Source organism: Protomyctophum bolini (assembly GCF_963924005.1).
Source record: "Protomyctophum bolini genome assembly, chromosome: 18".
Classification (NCBI taxonomy): Eukaryota; Metazoa; Chordata; class Actinopteri; order Myctophiformes; family Myctophidae; genus Protomyctophum; species Protomyctophum bolini.
This window is the reverse complement of record NC_137879.1, coordinates 15,582,859-15,605,459: the sequence shown is the minus strand read 5'-3', so window position 1 is coordinate 15,605,459 and position 22,601 is coordinate 15,582,859. Positions and strand designations below refer to the sequence as shown.

At 40.0% G+C, this 22,601-nt stretch overlaps 1 protein-coding gene across 1 annotated transcript in view; it reads left to right on the top strand.

The window, feature by feature from the left end:
• Positions 1-319: 319 nt before the first annotated feature.
• cmn (calymmin) overlaps positions 320-22,601 on the top strand; it is a gene marked incomplete at its 5' end in the record, with an annotated part of 35,993 nt that continues 13,711 nt past the window's right edge. Inside the window, 31 exons of the mRNA XM_080790002.1 lie at positions 320-400; positions 8,090-8,162; positions 9,546-9,596; positions 9,692-9,745; positions 10,154-10,198; positions 10,312-10,362; positions 10,710-10,757; positions 11,288-11,347; positions 11,449-11,499; positions 11,719-11,769; positions 12,132-12,185; positions 12,593-12,640; positions 12,731-12,781; positions 12,913-12,963; positions 13,049-13,099; positions 13,827-13,856; positions 13,942-13,992; positions 14,125-14,181; positions 14,290-14,361; positions 14,631-14,672; positions 14,804-14,869; positions 16,160-16,210; positions 16,328-16,378; positions 16,783-16,827; positions 17,245-17,286; positions 17,389-17,430; positions 17,881-17,934; positions 18,021-18,074; positions 18,852-18,923; positions 20,024-20,080; positions 21,011-21,601. Coding sequence (XP_080646128.1) covers positions 320-400; positions 8,090-8,162; positions 9,546-9,596; positions 9,692-9,745; positions 10,154-10,198; positions 10,312-10,362; positions 10,710-10,757; positions 11,288-11,347; positions 11,449-11,499; positions 11,719-11,769; positions 12,132-12,185; positions 12,593-12,640; positions 12,731-12,781; positions 12,913-12,963; positions 13,049-13,099; positions 13,827-13,856; positions 13,942-13,992; positions 14,125-14,181; positions 14,290-14,361; positions 14,631-14,672; positions 14,804-14,869; positions 16,160-16,210; positions 16,328-16,378; positions 16,783-16,827; positions 17,245-17,286; positions 17,389-17,430; positions 17,881-17,934; positions 18,021-18,074; positions 18,852-18,923; positions 20,024-20,080; positions 21,011-21,601 — 2,197 coding nt within the window. The remainder of the gene's footprint in view (positions 401-8,089; positions 8,163-9,545; positions 9,597-9,691; positions 9,746-10,153; positions 10,199-10,311; positions 10,363-10,709; positions 10,758-11,287; positions 11,348-11,448; positions 11,500-11,718; positions 11,770-12,131; positions 12,186-12,592; positions 12,641-12,730; positions 12,782-12,912; positions 12,964-13,048; positions 13,100-13,826; positions 13,857-13,941; positions 13,993-14,124; positions 14,182-14,289; positions 14,362-14,630; positions 14,673-14,803; positions 14,870-16,159; positions 16,211-16,327; positions 16,379-16,782; positions 16,828-17,244; positions 17,287-17,388; positions 17,431-17,880; positions 17,935-18,020; positions 18,075-18,851; positions 18,924-20,023; positions 20,081-21,010; positions 21,602-22,601) is intronic.

Sequence of the window (22,601 nt, the reverse complement as noted above, 5' to 3'; positions counted from 1 at the left end):
CTACAAACTGCTTCTGGTATTCCCTGGGCGAGCTGTTACCTTCCCTGGAGCAAGGAGCTTACCTAAATTGAAGCACGGAATCTTGTTATAGACCACATGGTTGGTGTGATGTGATGTGATGTGATGCTTTAAATTGTTTTCTCTGTGACTGGTCATGCCTTCATGTGAGACTTCCATCTCAGGACTACTGTAATTCCCCGCCATGTTTTAATGTGTTTTGGTCTGTCTGTGATCCCCTACAACCTACAGACAGGCCAGATAAATCCCAATGTTTTGCCGACAGAGCCAATATTGTTCTATTGTCTGGGAGTGGGCAGGAATGTGGGACCAGGGTGACACACTGTGTGCCTGTGAGTGTTTGTGTGGAATAGGCATGTACACTGGTGAGGCCATGAACATGGTATGTCCTGTAGAGGCAGTGTGATATAGACTGGCATCAGTGTGGATCCCTATAAAGTGTAACAAGTGTAAAAAAAAAACACCGTACATGTAGTATTTCACATACTTATTAGCTCACCAAATATTTATTTGAAGGCAAGCTGTATTACGGGAGGTGTGTCTGAAGGGCAGTGTTATTTTTTCAGAATATTTTTTATTTAGTATTAGTCTTTTGAATAACACAATTTAGTCCTATTTAGTCTCCTGACCTTTGTCTCTAATCTTTTAGTTCTTAGTCTAATTGCAATGTCAATTTTGCCAGAAAAGACTAAGGGCCGATTCATACTCCTGTTTCGGCGCTGTAGTGCCGAAATGATTTCGGCTCGTCAGAAAATTTCAGTAGCACCGAAGAGCCGACTTTAGGACGGTACCCGCCCCCCCGAACCTCAAATGACGTTAAATTGTAGGCTCTACAGCGCCGAACTGACTTTTATTCGGCTCTAAAATAGGAGTATGAATCGACCCTAAGAGTCTTTTGAATAACACAACATTTAGTCATAGACCTATTTAGTCTTCTGAAAAACCTTAGTCTTCCATCCATCCATGCTAAACCCATTATCCCTAAACGTATTTGCCTTTTTTTTTTTTACTATTTTGAAAAACATTTTTGAATAGTTAAAATAGGCAATCTACAAGCTCACATCGTGTCGATGTAGATTGGCTATTTTAACTATAAAAAATGTTTTTCAAAATAGTAAAATAAGGCAAAGAAGTTTAGGGAGGGGTTTAGCATGGACGAAAATATAGACCTTTAGTCTACAAAATTAACACTGCTGGAGGGTTACCATGGAAATGGCTGACATTCTGAATGCACAGTACACAGGATCCTTGAATGTTACCATAGGTGCCTTATCATATGGTCCACCATAATGCCATGGCCTTTGATGTACTGCAAAAAATGTCCATATAATCTGCAGTGTTTAATGATGGGAGTTATGAATCATAGTTGCTCCCTGGCCCTGTCTGCCTGTGTTTATTAAACATTCAGCCACCCCCACATCTGTGTCCTTTAGGATTGTTTATCTATCGGCGCCCTGGCCCCCTAAAATCTATGCTTAACTGAAAAGGGTTATTCTGGGTTAATGACTGTGGCATGCCATGTAACATTGCTGTTCTTGTGAGCACATAATATAACAATTTGACATAACATGCCATGTGCCATGCAGTGTGATTGACTCACAGACCAAGGCACAGGTACTGTGAACAAATATATTTCAAAATGTGTGACTCCAAATTATCAGTCCACTAGGTGAGAAACATGCATCCTGTTCATGTCAATCATGTTTCAAGATATTTCACAGTGCATTTTCTGCCTGTTGCCATTCATGGAAATCCTAAGAAAGTTGTTTTTAATTACCAGTATTAAAGCCCAGAATTCATATCCATCCCCTTCTGCATGCTTGTAGTAGACTTAAAAGTGACTTTGCAGAGGGAAAATACAATTTCAATTGTACCGCATACCCAACATTAGTTGACAGAGTCTGCTGGCTCTCAGCAAAAGATTTAAGGACCATGCATGCAGAGCGGGCATCCCGCTAAAAGTGCTGTGTGTGCACACCTGGGTTTGTATACACATAGCCGAGACGGCTAACTGGAGCCTGAGAATCCTTGTCAAACTGTGGTTACATTGTGTTTTTATTCATAATTATTAGTATGGTACACAGAGCGACACACTAACATCCTGCCAGGCACCTCAAATCTCACACCCACCTCAGTTGTGGCTCCACATCTCCATCTGGATGTCCAGTAGCACCTCAGAGGGGTGACATCAATCAATCAGCTATACAGCCTGACCCAGCAGTTACAGCTTCTGTTTAGTTATTTTCTTTGCTTCAGTGATACAGTAGATGAGTAGAATGTGTATCTAAGTTAAGTTTGTGGTGCATTTTCTTTCTGCCTTACTCAGGTTTGCAGTACTATACAGCAATGATGATATAGTATTAGTACAGTAGGTAGACCTACCCAAGTTACTGTACCTTAATTCAGAGAGGACATAATTCAGACAGTGGGAGTCATGGATACAGTCAGAGACAAGGAATTTTAGTGATTATTTTTCTTTGCTGTGCCTGAAAACCATATTGACCACACGTGGTGTGTGTGTGTGTGTGTGTGTGTGTGTGTGTGTGTGTGTGCGTGCGTGCATGCCTGACTGTGAGCACATGTGCATGTGCGTGTGTGTGTCACTGTATGGGAGGTCTAGAAGAGGTGTCATTGTGACAGTCAGTATTATTTTAGATAAAGTCCTTATGTTAATTTAACCCTGACAGTGTACAAATGTAGTCAAATGGAGCCATGAGGGTATATTTTGTTACATTCATACACTTACTATGTTATCAATGGATAAATGAACACTGGACTTCAAAAGAGAGACTTTTATTTCACTTTACTTTTGGTAATCTCACTTCTTAGGTAATGCAGTAAGTAATAGTACTTCTACTTGAGTTGGATATTCACTTTTTCCACCCCTGGCTGTAGGCCTAATGGTCATTGGTGAGTGAGTTGGTCCCAGTGGTCATCCCTCTGGTGTGGTCACTGATAGTTTGGTGGTGAGCCAAGTGTGTGAGAGATTTGGGTGGGTTAAGAGGTGAGACATTAACCTCCCCATGACCATATAAGAAGAGGATTTGAGCATGAGGTGAGGAATCTACATTGAAGGTGAGATATATTTTTCTTTTTACTCGGTTTTCCCCCCTTAAATGTACAATGGGTTACTCTCAACATGTCTTCTGTATGCATATAAGGTGAGATCATGGAATACTTGCAGGCCAAGGGAGGAGAGGTGAATCTATTTGAAGGTTTTCCCCTCTTATAATTTGTTTAACTTGATGAGATACAAGGCGCAGTGTATAGTTTCAGGAAGTATATTAAACTACTGTAGGCATCATCACTGTACCGTATATGAGATTAAATTGAGATAATAATTGTGATAATGCAAAACATCTCAGACTACATTTCTAAAAAATAAATCCATGTATTTAATTCAGCGTGACCATCGCTAAATTATTAAATTATTAATGACAAGAGGGGGGTATATGGATGGACCTTTCTAACACTATGTCATGTGATTTATTTATTTGGGAATTTAATATGTCTATAATTCATTCTATGGTTTGTCAGATTAAATGAGTACCGGTACACTGTTTTTTGGTGAGTGTGGCTTTTGTTGTCTGGCTAACCTAACAGTGGACTTAATTACAATATCCACTGAAATAATTTAAATTGTACCTTGTTCTCCAAGGAACACAAGTGTGCTTATGCTTTTCATTGCATGGCATTAGCAAGAGACAGCGTTTCACACCTTGATGTAGCTTGCGGAGTTAGTTCTGGCAGATATACTTGAGGGGCTCATTCAGTGCTATGCAGTCATACGCTGTCATGGCAATCAGCTGATCATTTGGGCGGGAGGGTATTTAAGCTCACCCAAGGCTGCAATCTTCCTGCATTCCTGCTGTTGTGTTCCTGATTGTCGTTATGAGCTGTTTGCTCCCCAGCACCACCGGTGGGCTCTGCTATTTCTGTTCCCCTTTGGGGGTTGTTATTGTATATCTATCTCCCTGCTCTATATGGTTAATGATTGTTGTATAATTGTGCCGAGCAGGGAGAAACATTTAGCAGAGCCGAACACCATGATAAAATATTATTTGCACACTTATATTCTCATTCTATAATAGTATTTGTTCAATCTATTCGAGAATTAAGGGAATTTAAGCCAGGACAGCACAAATAAATGCAAAGTGACTATTCTGGGTTTATGAGCTCTGCAGTATGTTGACAACTGTCTGTGGAGTAGCCTACATCTATCAATGTCCAAAACCCGGTGAACCTTACTACCTACTTTGTCCATCTCTCTCTCAAGTGTCAATGTACTTTAAGTGCCCAATTATTCAGTTAGTGTGTGTACAGTACACTGGTGCTAAGGAGCTATCCGATCCTTTTAACAAGGGAGGAGCATGATGGGCACATTGTCTGTCTGAGGTATAGCGAGAGGAGGGGCACCTCAGAGAAGAGGGTATATGAGCCCCCCATAAACAGGCTGCATGCCTACTGTACTTTGTAGACCGGCTGAATTCCCCACTGCTTATTCTCTTTTCCACTTTTTCTCTCGGTGAATCTTAAACATTTTGGGCTTTCATCTTCAGTCTCCACCATGTTGGGATGGCTACTTCTTCACACTATAGGAATCCTTTGGATGGTGCAGACAGCACACCTGACGGGTGAGTGTTTCAAATGCACATAAGACATGATAATAGATCGTAATAATAAATAAAACAAACTCAAGAAAATCAGAAACTGATTACATACTTAACTGCCTATTAATGTTTTCAATATTTTGTATTTTTAACAATTTGCACCAGATGCAGTTTGAAAAAATAAAATAAAATCAATTTAATGCATGTTTGAATGAAGCCACGAATTGGTCATTTCAATTGTGCACACAAATCAGACATATGCTCCAACAGCTTACATTCAAATATGTTTTAAATGCATTCAGTATAGAACAAAAATCTGGCAATCTGATACATTGCCGTTATTTTACTGGCACCGGCTCAGGAGGTAGAATGGCTGTGTTGGAATCAGAAGTTCCCCTGTTCCATCCTTGTCTCCTCCAGGCTTCATGTTAAAGTGTCCTTGAGCAAGACACAATAAACCCCTACAGATAACTGCCATATGATGAGCAGGCTGGTACGTTGGATGCATGGTTGCCTCTGCCGTTGGTGTGTGAATTTGAGTATGAATGGGTGTATTGCACACTGTTAAGCAGTTTGGGGAACATTAGTTAATGCATGATTTACCGTGTATATACAGTACTTTTTTCTCTTTCTGGAAAAGGTGATGCTTAACACGGTTTGGTGCAGGGAATTAATGTGTGTGGAAGCAATGTTCCTTGAACACTTGCACACTTGAAATGTGGTCAGTTGTTTATATATCTGCGGTGTGCTATTAGAAGATGGTGAAAGGCTTCATGAGCTGTAGCTTGTGTGAGCTATGAACAGATATGACATGGGAGAAGCAGATGCTGTGATGTGGTGGACCATTACCAGCTGAGAGTATAGGTGGCACGTGGCAGGCTCAGACTTTAGTTGTCATTATTGTACATCAGCTGAATGGTAGTCAAGGCAGCCCTCATAGGATTTACTGTAGTTCTGTATGGATAATGCCCATCTGAACAACATTACAATTTACAATATAGGAAACGTATAGGTACGTCATGTACAAAGTACATGACGTACCTGACAGAGTTTTCAGTTGGAAGTCAGTTGAAAATAACTCATTCCCTTTTTAAGTTTCAGTTGAAAATTGTCATGCAACAAAGTGTAAATTGAATTACACTTCCGGTTGCTTTTGAGGCATAACTTGGCAGTCTACTGAAGGAGGCTTTATGTGGTGTTATCTATACCACTGATATAGTATAGTTCCTCTACTAGTATTGCACTGAGTCATCAAGCTCAAGTTAACACAGAAGGTAAATAAAGTGAAAAGCGTAGCTAATGGCCTATGCATTATTACTAGGTGTGTGTTCTCATTTCTCAGACTGAATAGCAGCACTGTACGTCTACTCTAAACAATTCCCTGAATCTTTACTCCCTTGAGGTTCAGTTACATCTCTTTAAAAACATGACAAGCATGACAAGAGTCCAGTCTATGGTGGGTGGATTGTACTATAATAGCTGTTCAAGTAAGTCAATGATATCTAGAGTAAAGATACTTCAATCTGAGTCTATTTAAAATACAGAGAAGTCAAGTAGATTCACATGGCCTGCAGATGAAATAGCTAAATTGTGCAAACTCATTTAAACGTTGGTTAAAGTAGAGTTTTAAGAGTTATAAGATTAAGAACACATATAGTGCACATTAATTATGTATTTATGTGATTATCTTGTATTCATCCATGACAAAACATTTTCAAAGTGCTGCTTTGAACATCTAATTGATGTGCTTTGGTGGTGAAATATTCTAAATTGTCCAGTCTGAATGGGGAAGTTATGGAGATGAGAGAAATCTCCCGCAGACACTGGTGTTTGCTTGTCAAATTTCAAACGATCACGTCAAACTGATACAAGAGAAATGTCTTGACAACGCTTGGCTATGTCACTTTTAAGTGCATTTGGACCTCTTACAAGTTTTCTTTTCAACAACACGTATCCCATCATCCCTTTCTCATCAGTTCCCCTTTCGTGAAATCAAAGGCAGCTCTGCTTTGGTGACAGCGGCAGTCTAAATTTGACAACCCACTGCGAGAAGGGAGGTTTTACTGCTAGTACACAGTTACTCCATTGAGTTCCCTGCCCTAAGCCTACCAGCTCCACCACATGATTGGCAGAATGCTGATCTACTGGAAGAATGTTTTAATGGAAGACAAGTTAAAAGGCAGTATTTGTAGGTCTGTTCCTGCGTTATAAGACTTGTTGTGTAAGAATTGCTTAAAAAGAATAAAGTAGCCTACCATGAATGCCAGATGTGCATCAATGTGGCCAAGTGGCACAATATAATGCATGCAGTCATACAAGACACTTGTGTGAAGTGAGGGGACTCACATGGGAGAAATGAATGGCTATGGTTTTTCAGTGGAATCAGAAAACTACACCCACTGCTATGCCCTAATGTTGAATATAACTAGGCACCATCTGTGTTTACTCACTCTTCCCAAAGGTATAGGGCATAGGCTGTGGACAGTTCGGAAACCTGCCTACCAATTGTTAGGCTATTTGTATTGATTTTTATTGATGCAAGAGCAATGGCTTCTATTTTAGTGTTCTAACTTTCCAGGTAGAGGCTGTATAGTTTCCATTAGCTTGTAATACTGATTACGTCACTGTTTAAGGGTGCGGTCACACAGAACTTTAATTCTGCCTTTATGCCTATGAGGGTGGATTCCGCCAATACTTTTCAGTGGTAATGGAGCTTTGTTTACAAACCCATTGAAAAGCACTGGCAGAATCCCCTCCCCCCCCACAAGAAACATTCTATCTTTAATAATTAAGGTAGCCTACTTACATTTCTCAAATATGATATTTATTTTATTGTCATAAATAATAATGAAGGTAGAGGTTATCTCATTGAGTTGATATGTCAGGAGTCAGGACCCACGTCCTCATTCCTTATTAACTCTACGCACCTGCTCCTCATTAGTTCACTCCTATAATACCCCCCTTTTCCACTCCACCTCAGTCATTATTGTCTGCTCTAGACTTTAGCCACTAACATGGTCCAGGCTGTTAGTCTTTGTTGCCGAACTGAACTGAACTGAACTGAACTTTGCCTTTGACTACCGTATGAGTTTTGCCCTTTCCCTTGTACATTTAGCTTGGACTTTATTAAACACCCTTGAAACCTGTGCCTGCATCCAAGATCCATGATAACTCTCCAAGTGTGTTGAGTAATTAGTAACACTCCCTCAAAACCCATGTTGAAATGCCCTTGAGCAAGGCACATACTGTAACCCCCAGCTGCTCCAGTGGAGCTGCTCAATGGCCACTGGCCAGCCGTATCAGATAATGGTTGTACTGCTGGTGAGCTCCCATGTGTGGATGGGTGGACTGATTGTATGTGAAAAAATATAGCATTGCTGGAAAAGTGCATTCCTACTCGGCCAACATACCCACAACTTTGCTTAATGGTAATATGAATTGTCTTTTTACCTCAATCCTAGGATATGGACCAGCACCTGGCAGGCAAAATGGATATGGAGGTAAATGTGTTATCCAGCTTTACAGAGAGCAACAGTACTTAAGTTATGTTAGCCGCAATTTGCGATCTGCTTGTCTTAAACGACGTTAAACTCACCAACATTGCAGCTGTAGTCCAAGCTTGAATTATCCAGAGCTCTTTCAATCTGCCGAGCTTGTTTTTCATAACAATCCACCGTAGAGATGTTTATGAGCTACTTTCTGTCAAGGCATCCCTGCAGGTGATTCTTTTGCTAAGTGTTGCAGTTTGAAAGCACTCGTTTTTGTTAACGAGTCGCGCTGCTGCCTCCTGCATTATGTGCAAATTCAAAACAGGTGGTACGCAGGACCGTTCAGTGACATACGACGAGTTCTTCCAAACTCCAGCACTTAGAAAAAAGAATCACCTGCACAGAATTTCTTGACAGAAAGTAGCTCATAACATGTCTACGGTGGATTTTCATGAAAAACAAACTGGGCAGATTGAAAGAGGATAATTCAAGCTTGGACTACAGCAGTACAGCTGCAATGTTGGTGAGTTTAACGTTGTTTAAGACTTGTAAGCAGATCGCAAACCAAATTGGATGATTGGGGAATCAATGGAGCCTGAAGAGTATTGCAACTCGGATTCAAAATCTAGTTTTGCAAATTGCGGCTATCGTTGTGTACATACCGGTAAGTACTAGCCCCGCAAGCAGAACCCGAATGTAGTAAAGTTTCTGACACTTTTATGACTTTACTGCATTGGGTCCTGCTTCACGTGGGGCTGTCGCCAGTTACGCACAAACAAATACTATGTAAACACGCCATGAGACGGACTTCTGCGCGCTTTTACCATGGTTATTCATGTATTGACTTACGAATGTGCGAACTATAAGTACCTTACATACCATACCGACACATCTCCTGTGTCGCGGAAGCCGTTAAGTATTTTTAATCCATGATTGATTAAAAATGTCGCTTCTTCCTACCTTGTTTATTGACACCTCATTGTACCGCCTATCTGGCTAGCTAGTGGTGCTACAGCTATGACGGAGCAGATCAAAGGCAGGGACATAGCCCGCAAAGCCAACCGCACATCGGGAGGCGGTACAATAAACGGTAAATAAACAAGAAGAAATCAAAGCGACATTTTTAATCAAACATGGATTAAAAATACTTAACGGCTTCCGCGACACAGGAGATTTTATCAGAGGTATGTAAGGTACTTATAGTTCGCACATCCGTAAACAAACACAATAAAAAGCGTCGTAATACCGCGCCGATCGACTAAACTATGAGTTTGTGTATATCCGCGTCCCAACAATCGCATTGAAAAATCTTAGCGTGACCAGGAACCCTACGGGTCAGCCCGGTTCGGTTCGGATTGGGCTGACCCAGGGGGTTCCGAGAGGGGCTAGGTAAGTACATAAATTGACATTTTAATGTTATATTTTTAAGGTTATGGTGCTCTTTCTGGTGTACCCAATGGACAAGGACCTCAGCCTAATGGTAAATCTATATTTCATGATAATAATTGTTATTATCTTTCGCACACAAGCATTTCAAAAAGTAGAGTTTTACTCTTGTCTTGGGTTTCATTTTAGGAATGAGAACTCAGAATGGTGGGGGGCTTGGAAGAATACTGATGCCTTCAAAAGGTAAATAACTTTATTTTATTATTATCAAAGTATTAAATATAGTCATCTTTTGGGGCATGCAGAATGGAGATGGTGGACTAAATAGAGAATGTTGACACTGGGTAAAAAAAAAACCTCAACTTGTCTTAATGGTCTTGTGCAAGAACCTTTTAAGTGCATGGCATTCATACAGTCACACAGATAATATATTTGTTTCTCAAATGTTGGTGACAATAAATGTTTAATCTAAATTAAGAAATGTGTGTCTTTTCCCCTTTTGTAATTCTTGTGTGTGTGCCCGTCCCCTTGCTTACAGTGTAAGGCTTATAGATATCTTAATCAAACAATTAATTTTACAGCAGTTGTTGTTTTTGTCAAATATGATGAATTAATTAAGCTCATGGTCAATAAATGGCTGTTCTATTTAAGGCCATGGTGCAGCAGGAGGTCCATCCAATGGTGCAGGGAATAAAGGTAAACTCACCATTTCACCCATTAGGCCTATCTGTATTCCACTGTCTGATCAAGCTCCTGAAAATGGATACGAGGTCTTGGAAAACACATTTATTCCCCATGTTGTTTTTCAGGATATGGTGCTGTAACTGGTGTGTCTAATGGACAAGTTGCCACATCAAATGGTATGGGATCAATTTGATAGAACAAGAGTTTGTTGTTTGTTCTTTGCTATTTTTTATTTTTTATATTTTTGTAACCATATGAACCCTAGCATCCATATTCTGGGCATGACATAAGAGAGTTGAACATTTTTGCTCAAATAGACAAACATTTGCTGAAATAGCTTATAGCTAGATTGTAGTCGGCTGTTTTTGGTGAAGATATATTATGATGTAAGAAAATGGAGTGTGTGACCACAGTAAACAAGGGTTTAAATGGTTAATGCTACCAGGATTTGTGTCTTCTGATTTGTTGCCTGAGTCAAATGTGATTATGTAATTGTTGTATTGTACTTGTGTATTACCTCTAGGGGGTGCTCCAGTTGCAGTACCCAATGGAAATGGTGCTAAATCCAATGGTAGGTCCAATACACACCTTTCCACTTCCACTGTATCAATATGGTTTATAGCTTAAAGTTGTAAAATGTGGTGAATTATTGAATGATGAATCACTTTATAATTGATTGAGTCAAGCACACATTTACAGAGGTAATGGTACTGTAACAAATGCAAGCAACCAAATGCATGTTTAGTAAATTGTCACTAGCAGATACTCTACCGGCCCACTCCGTCGAGGCACACGCAAGCAAACAAGCCCTAATACCACCGGTTTTACTGAAAAATAGGCCTCCATGTTCTGATAATTACCATAATCCTAAAACTGGGCAAGTAAAATAATTAGAAATGACACCGGCTCATTCATTGGTCGGCCCACCACACATATGTCTGGTACGTCAAGTGGCCAGTCCAGGCCTGCAAGCATTCAATTATACACACAGGTGCCTCCTTATGCATATATAAAGTATATACTTTCACACTGTACAGTAGTAACAGTACACACTTTATAGCATACAGTACACACCTTATAACACAGTCAATACTATTACAGGACATCATGGACATGCTGCTCAAACAGGTTCATCCAATGGGCAAGGAACCAAAGGCAATGGTACAGTACATCATTACGTTACGTCAACCATAAAATATGCAAACTAACACACTCACACACTGTTACACAAAGAAAGAGTTACACTATGATTTAAATTACAGGCTATGGTGCTCATGCAGGCCTGTCCAATGGACAAGGAATCAAAGGCAATGGTACTATGTGTGCGACTACATGTGCGTGCGTGTGTGTGTGCGCGCGCGCGCATGTGTGTGTGTGTGTGTGTGTGTGTGTGTGTGTGTGTGTGCGCGTGCGAGAGAGAGAGACTGACTGACTGACTGACTGACTGACTGACTGACTCTGGTCATTATAAGTCTGGATAAGAGTTACTGTAATATATTATTAATTGCATCACCCTGTGATTTGTATTTCAGGATATGGTGCTCAAGCTGGCTCATCTAATGGACAGGCAGTCAAAGGCAATGGTACAGTATATTCACAGTGTCTACAAGCTCACAATCACTGAGACATGTTGTGAGCTTGTAGATATTTTCGGTGAAGCGATTTGGTGTGTAGAGGGACAAAAGCGCTGACCAAGTACAGAGCCAACCCTGGTCAACTAAGTATTAGTCAAGTATAGATGGTTTTAGTGGTTAATTATATCCATTATAAAATCTAATGGCCAAGGAATGAAGGTATATTCTCACACTGGGGTAAGCTCACTGTTGACACCTGGTACACCGTCACACTACTGTAATGTATACTGTCTGTTAAATTAATTCCAAATATCTAAATATTGAATCTTTGAACTTTTAAAGCGAAACACCCCTTTACATTTCACTTGCAGGCTATGGTGCTGCTCATTCTGGCTTATCCAATGGACAAGGAGTAAAAGGCAATGGTATGATTATTTCACAGTATGCAGAATGGGTAAATTTCAAATGACAGCACAAGTCAATACAAAAACTGTTACTTTGTGGACAATCCATGATAAAACATTACAATTATTTACAACCGGGTCCACCATTTTCAATTAAAGTCACATAGTATACCATGATGAAGGTCTAGGTTCAAATCGAGAATACATGGACCGATCTTCATGAAATTGTTTGCGAATTATCAGTGGGCTGCCACAAAGAAAATAATATGTTTTGTATTGCAAAGGTTAAGATTACAATCTAAAGACATAGGACAATATAGATGTTGGTGCGGGCAGTGTTGGCACCCCAAGGTGCATTTGCTAAATTTGGTGGGATGTCATGCCAAGTATGGATACATTTACATACATAAAACCTATTTAAATTACAGGAGGTGCCCATGCTGGTCCATCCAATGGTCAAGGACTTAAAGGCAATGGTACAGAATACTGTATATTGAATGGATATTGGTTTTGTAATCTCATTATTAGCAATAAATTATTTTTTTTAATTTACTATTTATTTTTAGGCCATTCAGCTCAAGCAGGCCCATCTAATGGACAAGGAACCAAAGGCAACGGTAGAGTGAAGTCTCATTAAATGTATCATTGGTCATTTGACTGTAAGCTACTGAAATACTTAATACATGTATACTGCAAATGCGTACATGCAATTTATTTTATACATGTACACCTTTCATTTCAATTGCAGGCTATGGAGCTCAGGCCGGTCTCTCTAATGGACAAGGAACCAAGGGAAATGGTATAGGTATTAATTAAACAAATTCTACACTGGTAATAATGAGTCACAGCATAAAGAGATATGTTAATATTTGTTGCGTTATTAGGTCATGGGGCCCCAGCTGATACACCAAATGGAAATGGTGCCCATGGACATGGTAAAGCTTAATTTATACTTCATCACATGATGCTTGGTGAAAATAATTATTATTTTCAAGCTACTCCATCAACAAGTCATATCCACACAATAAATCCCCGTATCTGCCCTAACCTATAACTCAGGCTCTCTGTTGTACTGCCATTAATTGCTTTATATCTGTGCACAAATTAGGTGCATAGCTTTAGTATTAATATCACTACTACTACTAAGTTTCAGTGATCAAGCAGTTTTACAGCTGGAAATGAAAACATGTTTTAATCTAGTGTCTAATTCTAAACTGAATCTCACAACCCATTGAAGATAAATGTTATTAACTGAGACCATAATAGATTTATTTTAGCTTTCTCATTATGATATCATTTATAAATCATTATGATGGAACTTTTTTAAAGTGTTACTTTCAGTAGCAGTTAACAGTGTTCCAGACTGCAAATGGACAAAAGTAATTAGGTGTTCATTGAACTGTTAATTGATTGGCTATCCGTTGTGCAATCTGGCTGTGTATTGATTAATGATCACACACGTGCACGCACGCACCCTCGCACACGCACACCAGCAACATCTGGTAACTACAGCATTATGGTAATGCATACAGTGTGACAATCAGATAATGATAATATTTGCATACAGTAGCAGTACTGTGATACTATACTGCTGCGACTCGTTGTAGAAACATGCAGTTTGTTTTTCTAAATGTTTTTGTTTCTTGGGCTATGGTGTGGCAGCCGGTGGACTCAATGGAGCTAAATCCAATGGTAAATAGACACACACAAATAGAGCACTGTTTAATGAAGCATTTAATAGATCTTCTGAGATGAGTAAATGTATGGACTCTTTCAGGTCATGGAGCCTCAGCTGGCCCTTCCAATGGAAACGGTGCTAAGCCAAATGGTGAGAGACCTATGAACAGAAGTGGTAAATGTTTCAATAGACATATGTGGTTATAAATCATTGACAGGTTTGTGCAAGGAAGAATAGTTTAGATGTTTACGAATAGTTTCTGATCACGTTTACATCTGACAGGAGGATATGGGGGCGGTAAACCCAATAAAGGATATGGTCGGCCACAGTACGGTACAGGTATTTGATCCCGTGACCTTCGTTCCTTCTCCAGGAAATCATACCATACCATGCCAATTGACATGTTTCAGCCAGTGCTTCCTTACAATGGTGTCTCTGTGTCTCTAGGGGCAGCTCTTGGTGGAATGGGAATCCCCAGAGGTGTGGGTGCACCTCAGCTGGCAGGGAATCAGAGGAAATGTAAGTGAGCACATTGACACAAAACATCGGGATCACCAGGTACCTAGTCGCCACGTACCTAATATGCATCTAAAGGAAATATCCTAAACACTCAATGGTGTAAAGTAAGGTACATTTACTCAAGTACTGTACTTAAGTAGAATTTCAAGGTACTTTTACTTTACTTGATTTTTAAAAAAATCATATACTGTATACTACTCCACTAAAGCTCAGAGGCATATTGTAGTTTTTACTCATTACTATTATTTGAAACTGTATTGTTTCTTCAGCATATGGTGCCAACGGTGGTCACCGTGGTCAACCAATGGGAGGTGAGTCACTATAGCCAATAGTCATGGTATGCATATTCAACACGATTTGGATGAATATACATGAGTATACATGAGTACATAAATATTTACTTTACTTAATATTATTCTACTCTTTTCCATTATCTGTTAAGGATATGGGATCGGTGGTTATCCTAGGAATGGATATGGAAACAGAGGAATGAAAGGTCCCAAATCAGGTATTTAAGTTGTTGTTGGACTTTGACTCTTTAGTCTGATTTATAGTTGCTCACCAAAATTGGCTATTGTTGGTGCATGCACAGCACACAACCATAAATCAAGCATTATGGTGCACTGACTCGCTAATGATAATGATAATGAATTTATTTATATAGCACATTTCTAGACTAAGTCACAAAGTGCTTTACATCAAGAGAACAATAAAAGATCAATGCATGCAATAGCCGGCATAAAAATACAAAACATACATAATAATACAATGACAGTTAGGAAAATGCTTTAAGATAAAGGTGGGTTTTCAGCAGTAGATAGGGCATTCCAGAGTATGGGGGCCCTGGTTGCAAAGGCCCTGCCACCCCTAGTGACAAGCTGAGCTGTAGGGGTCATCAGGAGGGCCTTGTCTGAGGACCTGAGTGGGCGCACAGGCCTGTAGGGTTTCAGCATGTCGGAGACGTAGCTAGGAGCCTGGCCATTTTCAATCAATTCTGAAACTAACGGGTAACCAGTGGAGGGTAGCTAATATGGGGGTGATGTGGTCGCGTCTTTTGGAGTTGGTTAAAAGTCTGGCAGCTGAGTTTTGTACTTTGTGCTAAGACTCACCAAGCTGATTATTCTGTTATCTGTTGGTTCTTAACTTATTAACTAAATGAAACCTATAGCGTCCTCATTCATGTCATGAATGTTGCAAGATTCAGCAAAAATAGGTGAACATTTGGCAAAAATCATTATCACTGTAACTTGTTGTGATGTGAGCTAGTAGATTGCTTATATTTGTTGAAGAGATTGAATGTACTATAGAGCGCCGCAGTCCCGCCCCCTCTCAGAAAAACGAGTGGCCCAGGAAATGAAACCCCAATGCATTCTCCCATCGGCACTTCTAATATAATTTATTTAAAGACGGTTACGCCGCGGACAATAAGTTATGAGTTAAGATAATTTATAAGACGAAAAACAAAACAAATAGTGTTGTCTCCTGACTTTCTTTTCTTCTTTCTAATGATTTGATCGGCCCAAAACATTGTGTTCATTGTCATGATTTGTCACGATCCGAGTTGGCTTTGTCCGCGGCGTAACCGTCTTTAAATAAATTATATTAGAAGTGCCGATGGGAGAATGCATTGGGGTTTCATTTCCTGGGCCACTCGTTTTTCTGAGAGGGGGCGGGACTGCGGCGCTCTATAGAGGGGAAAAAGTAGGGGGTAACGGACAGGTCCTGGTTAACTCAGAAAAAGGGAATTCATTAAATGGAATTTATATATCTGGCATTCTAAATCGTTCCTCTTCTATAGGTTATGGTGCGGGTGCTGGTGTGCCCAATGGATATGGAGCTAGGCCAAATGGTAAAATGATTAACAGTACACTACATTAACTGCTATTTCACATAACACTATGACATTGACTCATGTATGGGGCACACATGTCACATTTGATTTAATTAACTGTGTTTTTACTTTCAGGCTATGGTGCTGCAGCAGGTGTATCTAATGGACAGGGTGCAAAGTCTAATGGTAAAACTAAACCAAGCATTATAAACTGTAAATTATACACACATTCTAATTTACAGATTTTCTGTGATATTTGAAGGTTATTGACTATAGTCACACAGCGGCCATCTTGCTCTCACGTCATATTTGCAGTTTGGGAGGAAATGCCACCCAGGGTGGCACTTTAAGTATGACTTAAATGCAAAATGGCTGCTGTGTGAATATGGTGAATGGTGCTGGAGCTGGAGTCCCAAATGGGAATGCAGCTAAGCCCAATGGTGTGTTTAGCTGTATGAACAAATGGCAATAAAACACATGATGATATCCATGTAGTTGAACATTCATTCAGTGAGTTTCAGGGTAATAAGGCATGCGCGTTTGTTTGTCTTTGTCTCTAAATGCCTAAATTTGTCTGTGGCTCTTCCCAGGTCATGGATACCGCAATGGTGGTGCTGCCAGGGCAGCACAAACCGGTAACTCCATTTTCTCCAGTCTGTTTTATCTCAGCTGTTTTGCAACGCACTTTGTAACTCTGTATGGAAATGTGCTATACAAATAAACTAACCTAAAGCCCAAACCACACCAAAGGGGCGGGACTAAACGTTTTTTAAGGTAAACCACACCAATGCAACTCATTAAGTTGCAAGGAGTTGCATTGGTGTGGTTGACCTTTAAAACCGTTTTGTCCCAACCCTTTGGTGTGGTTTGGGCTTAACCCTTATATGTCTACACTCCTTCTGCACACTGGGCATCAGATCTTTACTACTTATCAAAGGCCTTACTGCCTTACTTTTACAGTAAATCAAGCTGCCTCAGAGATGCTGACAATACTCACACAGCTTTGCATAACCAGGCTAAATTAACGAACCTTTTTATTTGGTTATTTTAAGGTTATGGTGGTGGTCCCAATGGGTATGGAGCCAGACGCAATGGTAAGACCACCACTGCTGACCACACTGGTACACTGTTATTCTGATATATTCTACTGTATGATGTTTCATATATAAGTTATATATATTTCGGGTTCTTCTCAGGTTATGGACATCCCAATGCAGGGGCCAAGGCACCAAAGCCAGGTAAACGTCAACCTCATCTAACTGCTCAGTGCTTACCACATGAACCCTAGCATCTGGGCATGTCATAATAGGTGAACATTCGGCCAAAATAGGTGAATATTCATTGCATTGGAAAAAAGCACATCTACAAGCTGACAGAATGCATTACAATGTGATACTTTGTGAACTTGTAGATCGGCTAGATTTGGTGCAGAGATTTGGTTTAGAGGAGAAAAGGAGGGAAAACAATGTATAGGGTTTTAAGTGGTTCATGAAAATTCAGGAGTAAACTAAAATGAGTAAAATTTTATACTGAGATGTGGTGCTTTATCTAGTCAGTGGATATCAAACTAAACCCATTGCTAATTTAAATCCATTTATTTAAGTATTTAGTCTTATCTGATGGACAGGGACCATTCTGGAACCAGTTTATTTCACTGTAATTTAACCTTTTCTACCTTTGATGGTCAGGTTATGGACCAGGAGCCAATGGTGCTCCAAATGGACATATAGCTCAGCCTAATGGTGACTGAAAATCAAGATAACACTCATCAAACATGCCAGATCTTATGTTTGCATACATTTGTCTAATTGTATTTCTCCTTTACAAGGATTTGGAGCTGGAACTGGTGGTGCACCCAATGGCTATGGACCTCAACACAACGGTAAATCAAACTATTGTGTGTTAAATTACAAAAGGTTTTAAGCTCTTTTAAGTTAGTTACAGCAACTCTAAAGTTAGCAGCATACATCTGTATACTGTAATGACACAGTTGCTGGTACTGGTAAATGTTTCCAAGTAAAAAAAAGTTTCTCCAAGTAGGTTTGTCCCGATTCGATCACGTGAGTGGAAATCAGGGCTGATCACATCATTTTCAAATGATCGGAATGGGATCGGGAGCAAAAAAACGTGATCGGGATTCGGGACATCCATAGTATCAATATTATATCTATATCATGATATTAGACTTGATGTCTGTGGGATATTTGGGATATTGTACTATTGTGATGGCACAAGTGTTCCATAAAAATATAAATATCGGATCAGCAAAAATCGGTATATGCAGATACTCACAATCAAATGATCGGAAACGGATCTGGAGCAAAGAAACGTGATTGGGACGGACATCCCTCCAAGTCAACTAAACGTGCTCTTATTGCTGAGCTGACCTGTTTTTCTCATGTAACACATTTCATTGTACCGTTGACCTTGTGTTAACCTACATTATTATGACTAATAAAGCTGAACCTGAGACAAGGATGTAACATTATATAATACAGCACAGCCACTAAATTCTCTTTTTTATTGCACATGAATTTCACCATAAAATTCTCAGTGTTCATTTTAAACACAGTTTAGACACTTGAGATTTTACAGTGCAATATGGAAAATATTATAGCTGTCCTGAAACTATTAAAAACAATATTAACTCTTTCTCTAGGATACGGCGCTCTAAATGGAGGCTCAAAACCTCAGCCCATAAAGGGAACTGGAGCAGTTTCACCCAGTGGAGGTAAGACAACATTTAAAATATAATTTACAATATTTCAATATGGGATATTCACTGTTACGATCTACTACTGGATAGTGCCGTCCTGTGGTTAAATACATGTAGGACAAGGATTTTCAAATCACAGACCCCACATGAACACACCTTTGTCTAAAGAAACCCACTGGATATGATATTGGGCTAAGGACCTTATTGTTTATTATTGGTCATTGGGGGCACGGTGGCACAGTTGGTAGTGCTGTCGCCTCACAGCTAGAAGGTCCTGGGTTCGATTCCCGCTGGGGACGCTGTGGGCACTGGCGGCGTGTTCCCTCCTCCATCAGTGCCCATACCCGAGGCGGGGGTTGGCGAAAGGGCCTTTCTGTGTGGAGTTTGCATGTTCTCCCCGTGTCCCCTAGGGTAAATACCCTCACAAAAAACATGCAGTAATCCTAGTCTCTAAAACTACCTCCCCCTGGCCAGCCAGGGCACCTGATGGAGGGGAAAGGAACTGGTCGGAATAACGTGTCCCTTCCACTCGCTACGTCCGGCCGGGGAAATTCCCATCTGTCAGGTGAAAAGAAGCAGCTTGGACTCCTCATGCATAGAAGGAGGCATGAGGTCAGTCCGCTGCCCCCCCCAGGTTGGCAGAGGAAGTGTAGCGCCCAGGATTGCATTAGATAATTGGCACAGGGTGAAAAAAAAACTGGGTTACAAAATCGTGGGATAAAGATTTATATTAAAAAAATATATTGGTCATTGGTCAAGTATGATATTACCTCATGGCTCGGCAAGGCTACTTACCATACCATGATATTGTCTAAATATCTATACCTTACATTGGATCATATTTGAGGTTAGAGTGGAATGTTAAACTTCTCTAGGTCTACTTTTCATTTTGCTGAAGAAATCCTTCAATGACTCCTGGGTGTCCCTGGACCCAAGTTTTAAAACCCCTATTCTGGGACATAAAATATTATAAACCAGAACAGGTTGAATGTTTTGCACTAATGCAGGTTCTAATCTATAATGTGAGCATGATTCTGTTTGCATATGGGATTCTTTATCTCTGCAATGCACGCTTGACATTTGAGGTGGTTTGTAAATATTCTTGTGGTTCCTAGGGTATGGCGGTCCAGCTGGTGTACCTAATGGGCAGTTGCCTAAAGTAGCCAATACTGGTAAACATGATTATGTGTTGCTTGTTACTGTTGTCTGTATGTCAGGTTAACACCTATCAAATGTTTACCTAACATATGTTTTATGTGGTTATACTGTATGTGGCTTTAACAATGCATGTTTTATGATTTGTGTCAAAATAATGGGATGTCACGCATGTTTTATGGTTTGTGTCAAATTAATGGGATGTCATGATTATGCATGTAATTGTCTGTCTGTGTTGTAGTTGTCATGTTTTAAAGTGTTAACTGTTTGTTTGAAATTGTGCTAATCTTTTGTATTGTGTCATCTTTTGATTGTTAAATGGAAACCTTTGAACCATGACAGCTGTGGCTTAACAATGCATGTTTTATGGTTTGTGTCAAGTTAATCGGATGCCATGATTATGCATGTATGTTATTTGTCTGTCTGTGTTGTATTGTCATGTAATGTTTTAGTGTTAACTGTTAGTGTGAAATTGCGTTATTTATTTTATTTCAATTTTTTTATTGTTAAATGGAAATATTTGAACCATGATGCGAGGTGGAGATGATTGATTCCTGTTGTGCCTCGATTAACTCCATGCACAACGCTTGCACCGTGCTGCACAGCCACACCCATCTCTGAGTGCCGTTATAGTTTGTGAGATTTATAGATTTTGGGGCCTAAATAATATATTAGCCGATTTTAACCCAGAATTGGTCGATGTCACTAGGTGCCACATACTGTACACTGTACAAAATACAAATTTAATTAAAAAACTGTACAAAAAACATACTTTCAAAAGGGCACATTGCTGTCCAGAGGGCAAACGGGCAGGTGCACTACCTCGTGTATCTGTGCATGCCCCTGGACTGCTTAAATCAGTCATCCTCCATCTCACACATGACTACTGTCAAACAACACACGCTTTTTTTGTACGCTTGCACAACATGAATCTGTTTGGTCCTCAGGTTATGGCAAAATGCCAAATGGGCAGGGTACAAAAACATCTGGTGTACTGAACGGAAAAGGTCTAAAAGGTGAAGTTCTCTCACCTGAACAACCAAGTGCAGCGCCAGAGGAGCCCCCAGGACCAAGCACAAACGAACCAACCCAAGATATAGTACTTGAGCCCACCCAAGGTCTACCTCCAGTGGTGACACTGATAGGGAAACCTCAGAAGCCACCAGCACCAGTGCCACAGTCAAAAGTCTATAAACCAGCTTCACCCATACCAATGATTCCACAAGGGAAGTACCCCAAACCAGTACCAGTGATGCCACAGGCTACACCTGGACCAGCTGTAGTGGTTACTCAAGGCAAACCTTCGAAACCAGCACCAGAACCAGTGTTCCCACAGGCCAAAAGTCCCAAGCCAGAACCTGAGCCTATGGTTCCTCAAGGTAAACCAGTCCCTGGCATACCGCAAGGGAAGACCTATAAGCCTGTTCCAGAGCTGGAACCAGTCACAGCCCTCAAACCACTAGCACCTGAGCCTGAAGCAGCACCCGTGGTTCCCCAAGGCAAGAGTCCGAAGCCAGCAGCACCAGTCGTTCCAGAAGGCAAGTACCCTAAACCAATGATTGAGCATATTTCGGTTGGGGAAAACCCAAAACGAGCACCTCACTTAGCACCAGTGGCTCCACAAGCAAGGAGTGAAGCATTAATAGCACCACTACTTCCTAAAGTCCAAAACCACCGACCAAGGGTAAATCAGTTTAATGCAGCGTGCCAGTGAGGTAGTATGTTATGTAATAAATAATGACATGCGTTGATAACTTGGATTTGTATTGGGAGATGAAAGGTCAGTAGAGTGAAGTTGGACTTGACAATTATGCTCTTGCAAGTGGATTTCCTTATAATGCAATACAATATATAGTCCTATATATGTTATAATACATTTTCGATTGTATTATGAGTATATATTGTATTATTGTATGGAGAAAAAAATGCAGGTTTGCCAACTTTAATACCAAATAATTTGACGTTGCCTTATATTAGAGGCTATTTATTATTATTTTTATTTGGTCTGGACAATGCACATTAATGAACACTAAGACATAATGTGCATGATGTGTAAATACGGTATGCCAGATTTATAGTCCCCAAAAGTCAACCTTTTAAAATATCCATGTCAATGTACTCTGTAACTATAATATACATTTATTACAGAAAATGTGCTCTGTAGATTAAGCACTACATTTTAACCTCTGTTGACTCTATTGATTTATAAGTGTCTACTGAATAATTTCAGTTTAGCTTCTATACAGTGTATTGTGATAACTATTTTAACCATAAGTATATCCCACAAAGAAAAGAAAAGCATTTGAAATTACGCATTGAAATTACAGAATATTTATGGCCATTTTCAATTACGCATTATTGTAATTCAAAATGTGTTTATTTTCTTTGAGTTAATCTAAATGGCACCTACAGCCAATCAATGGTAGATAAAGTATATTAACATGTGTTATAGTGTGGTGTCCGTGTACTATGCTGTTGCACTGCTATAGTTAATATTAGTTATGCTGTAGCTTCATGTTACTGTAATCTGTGAACATG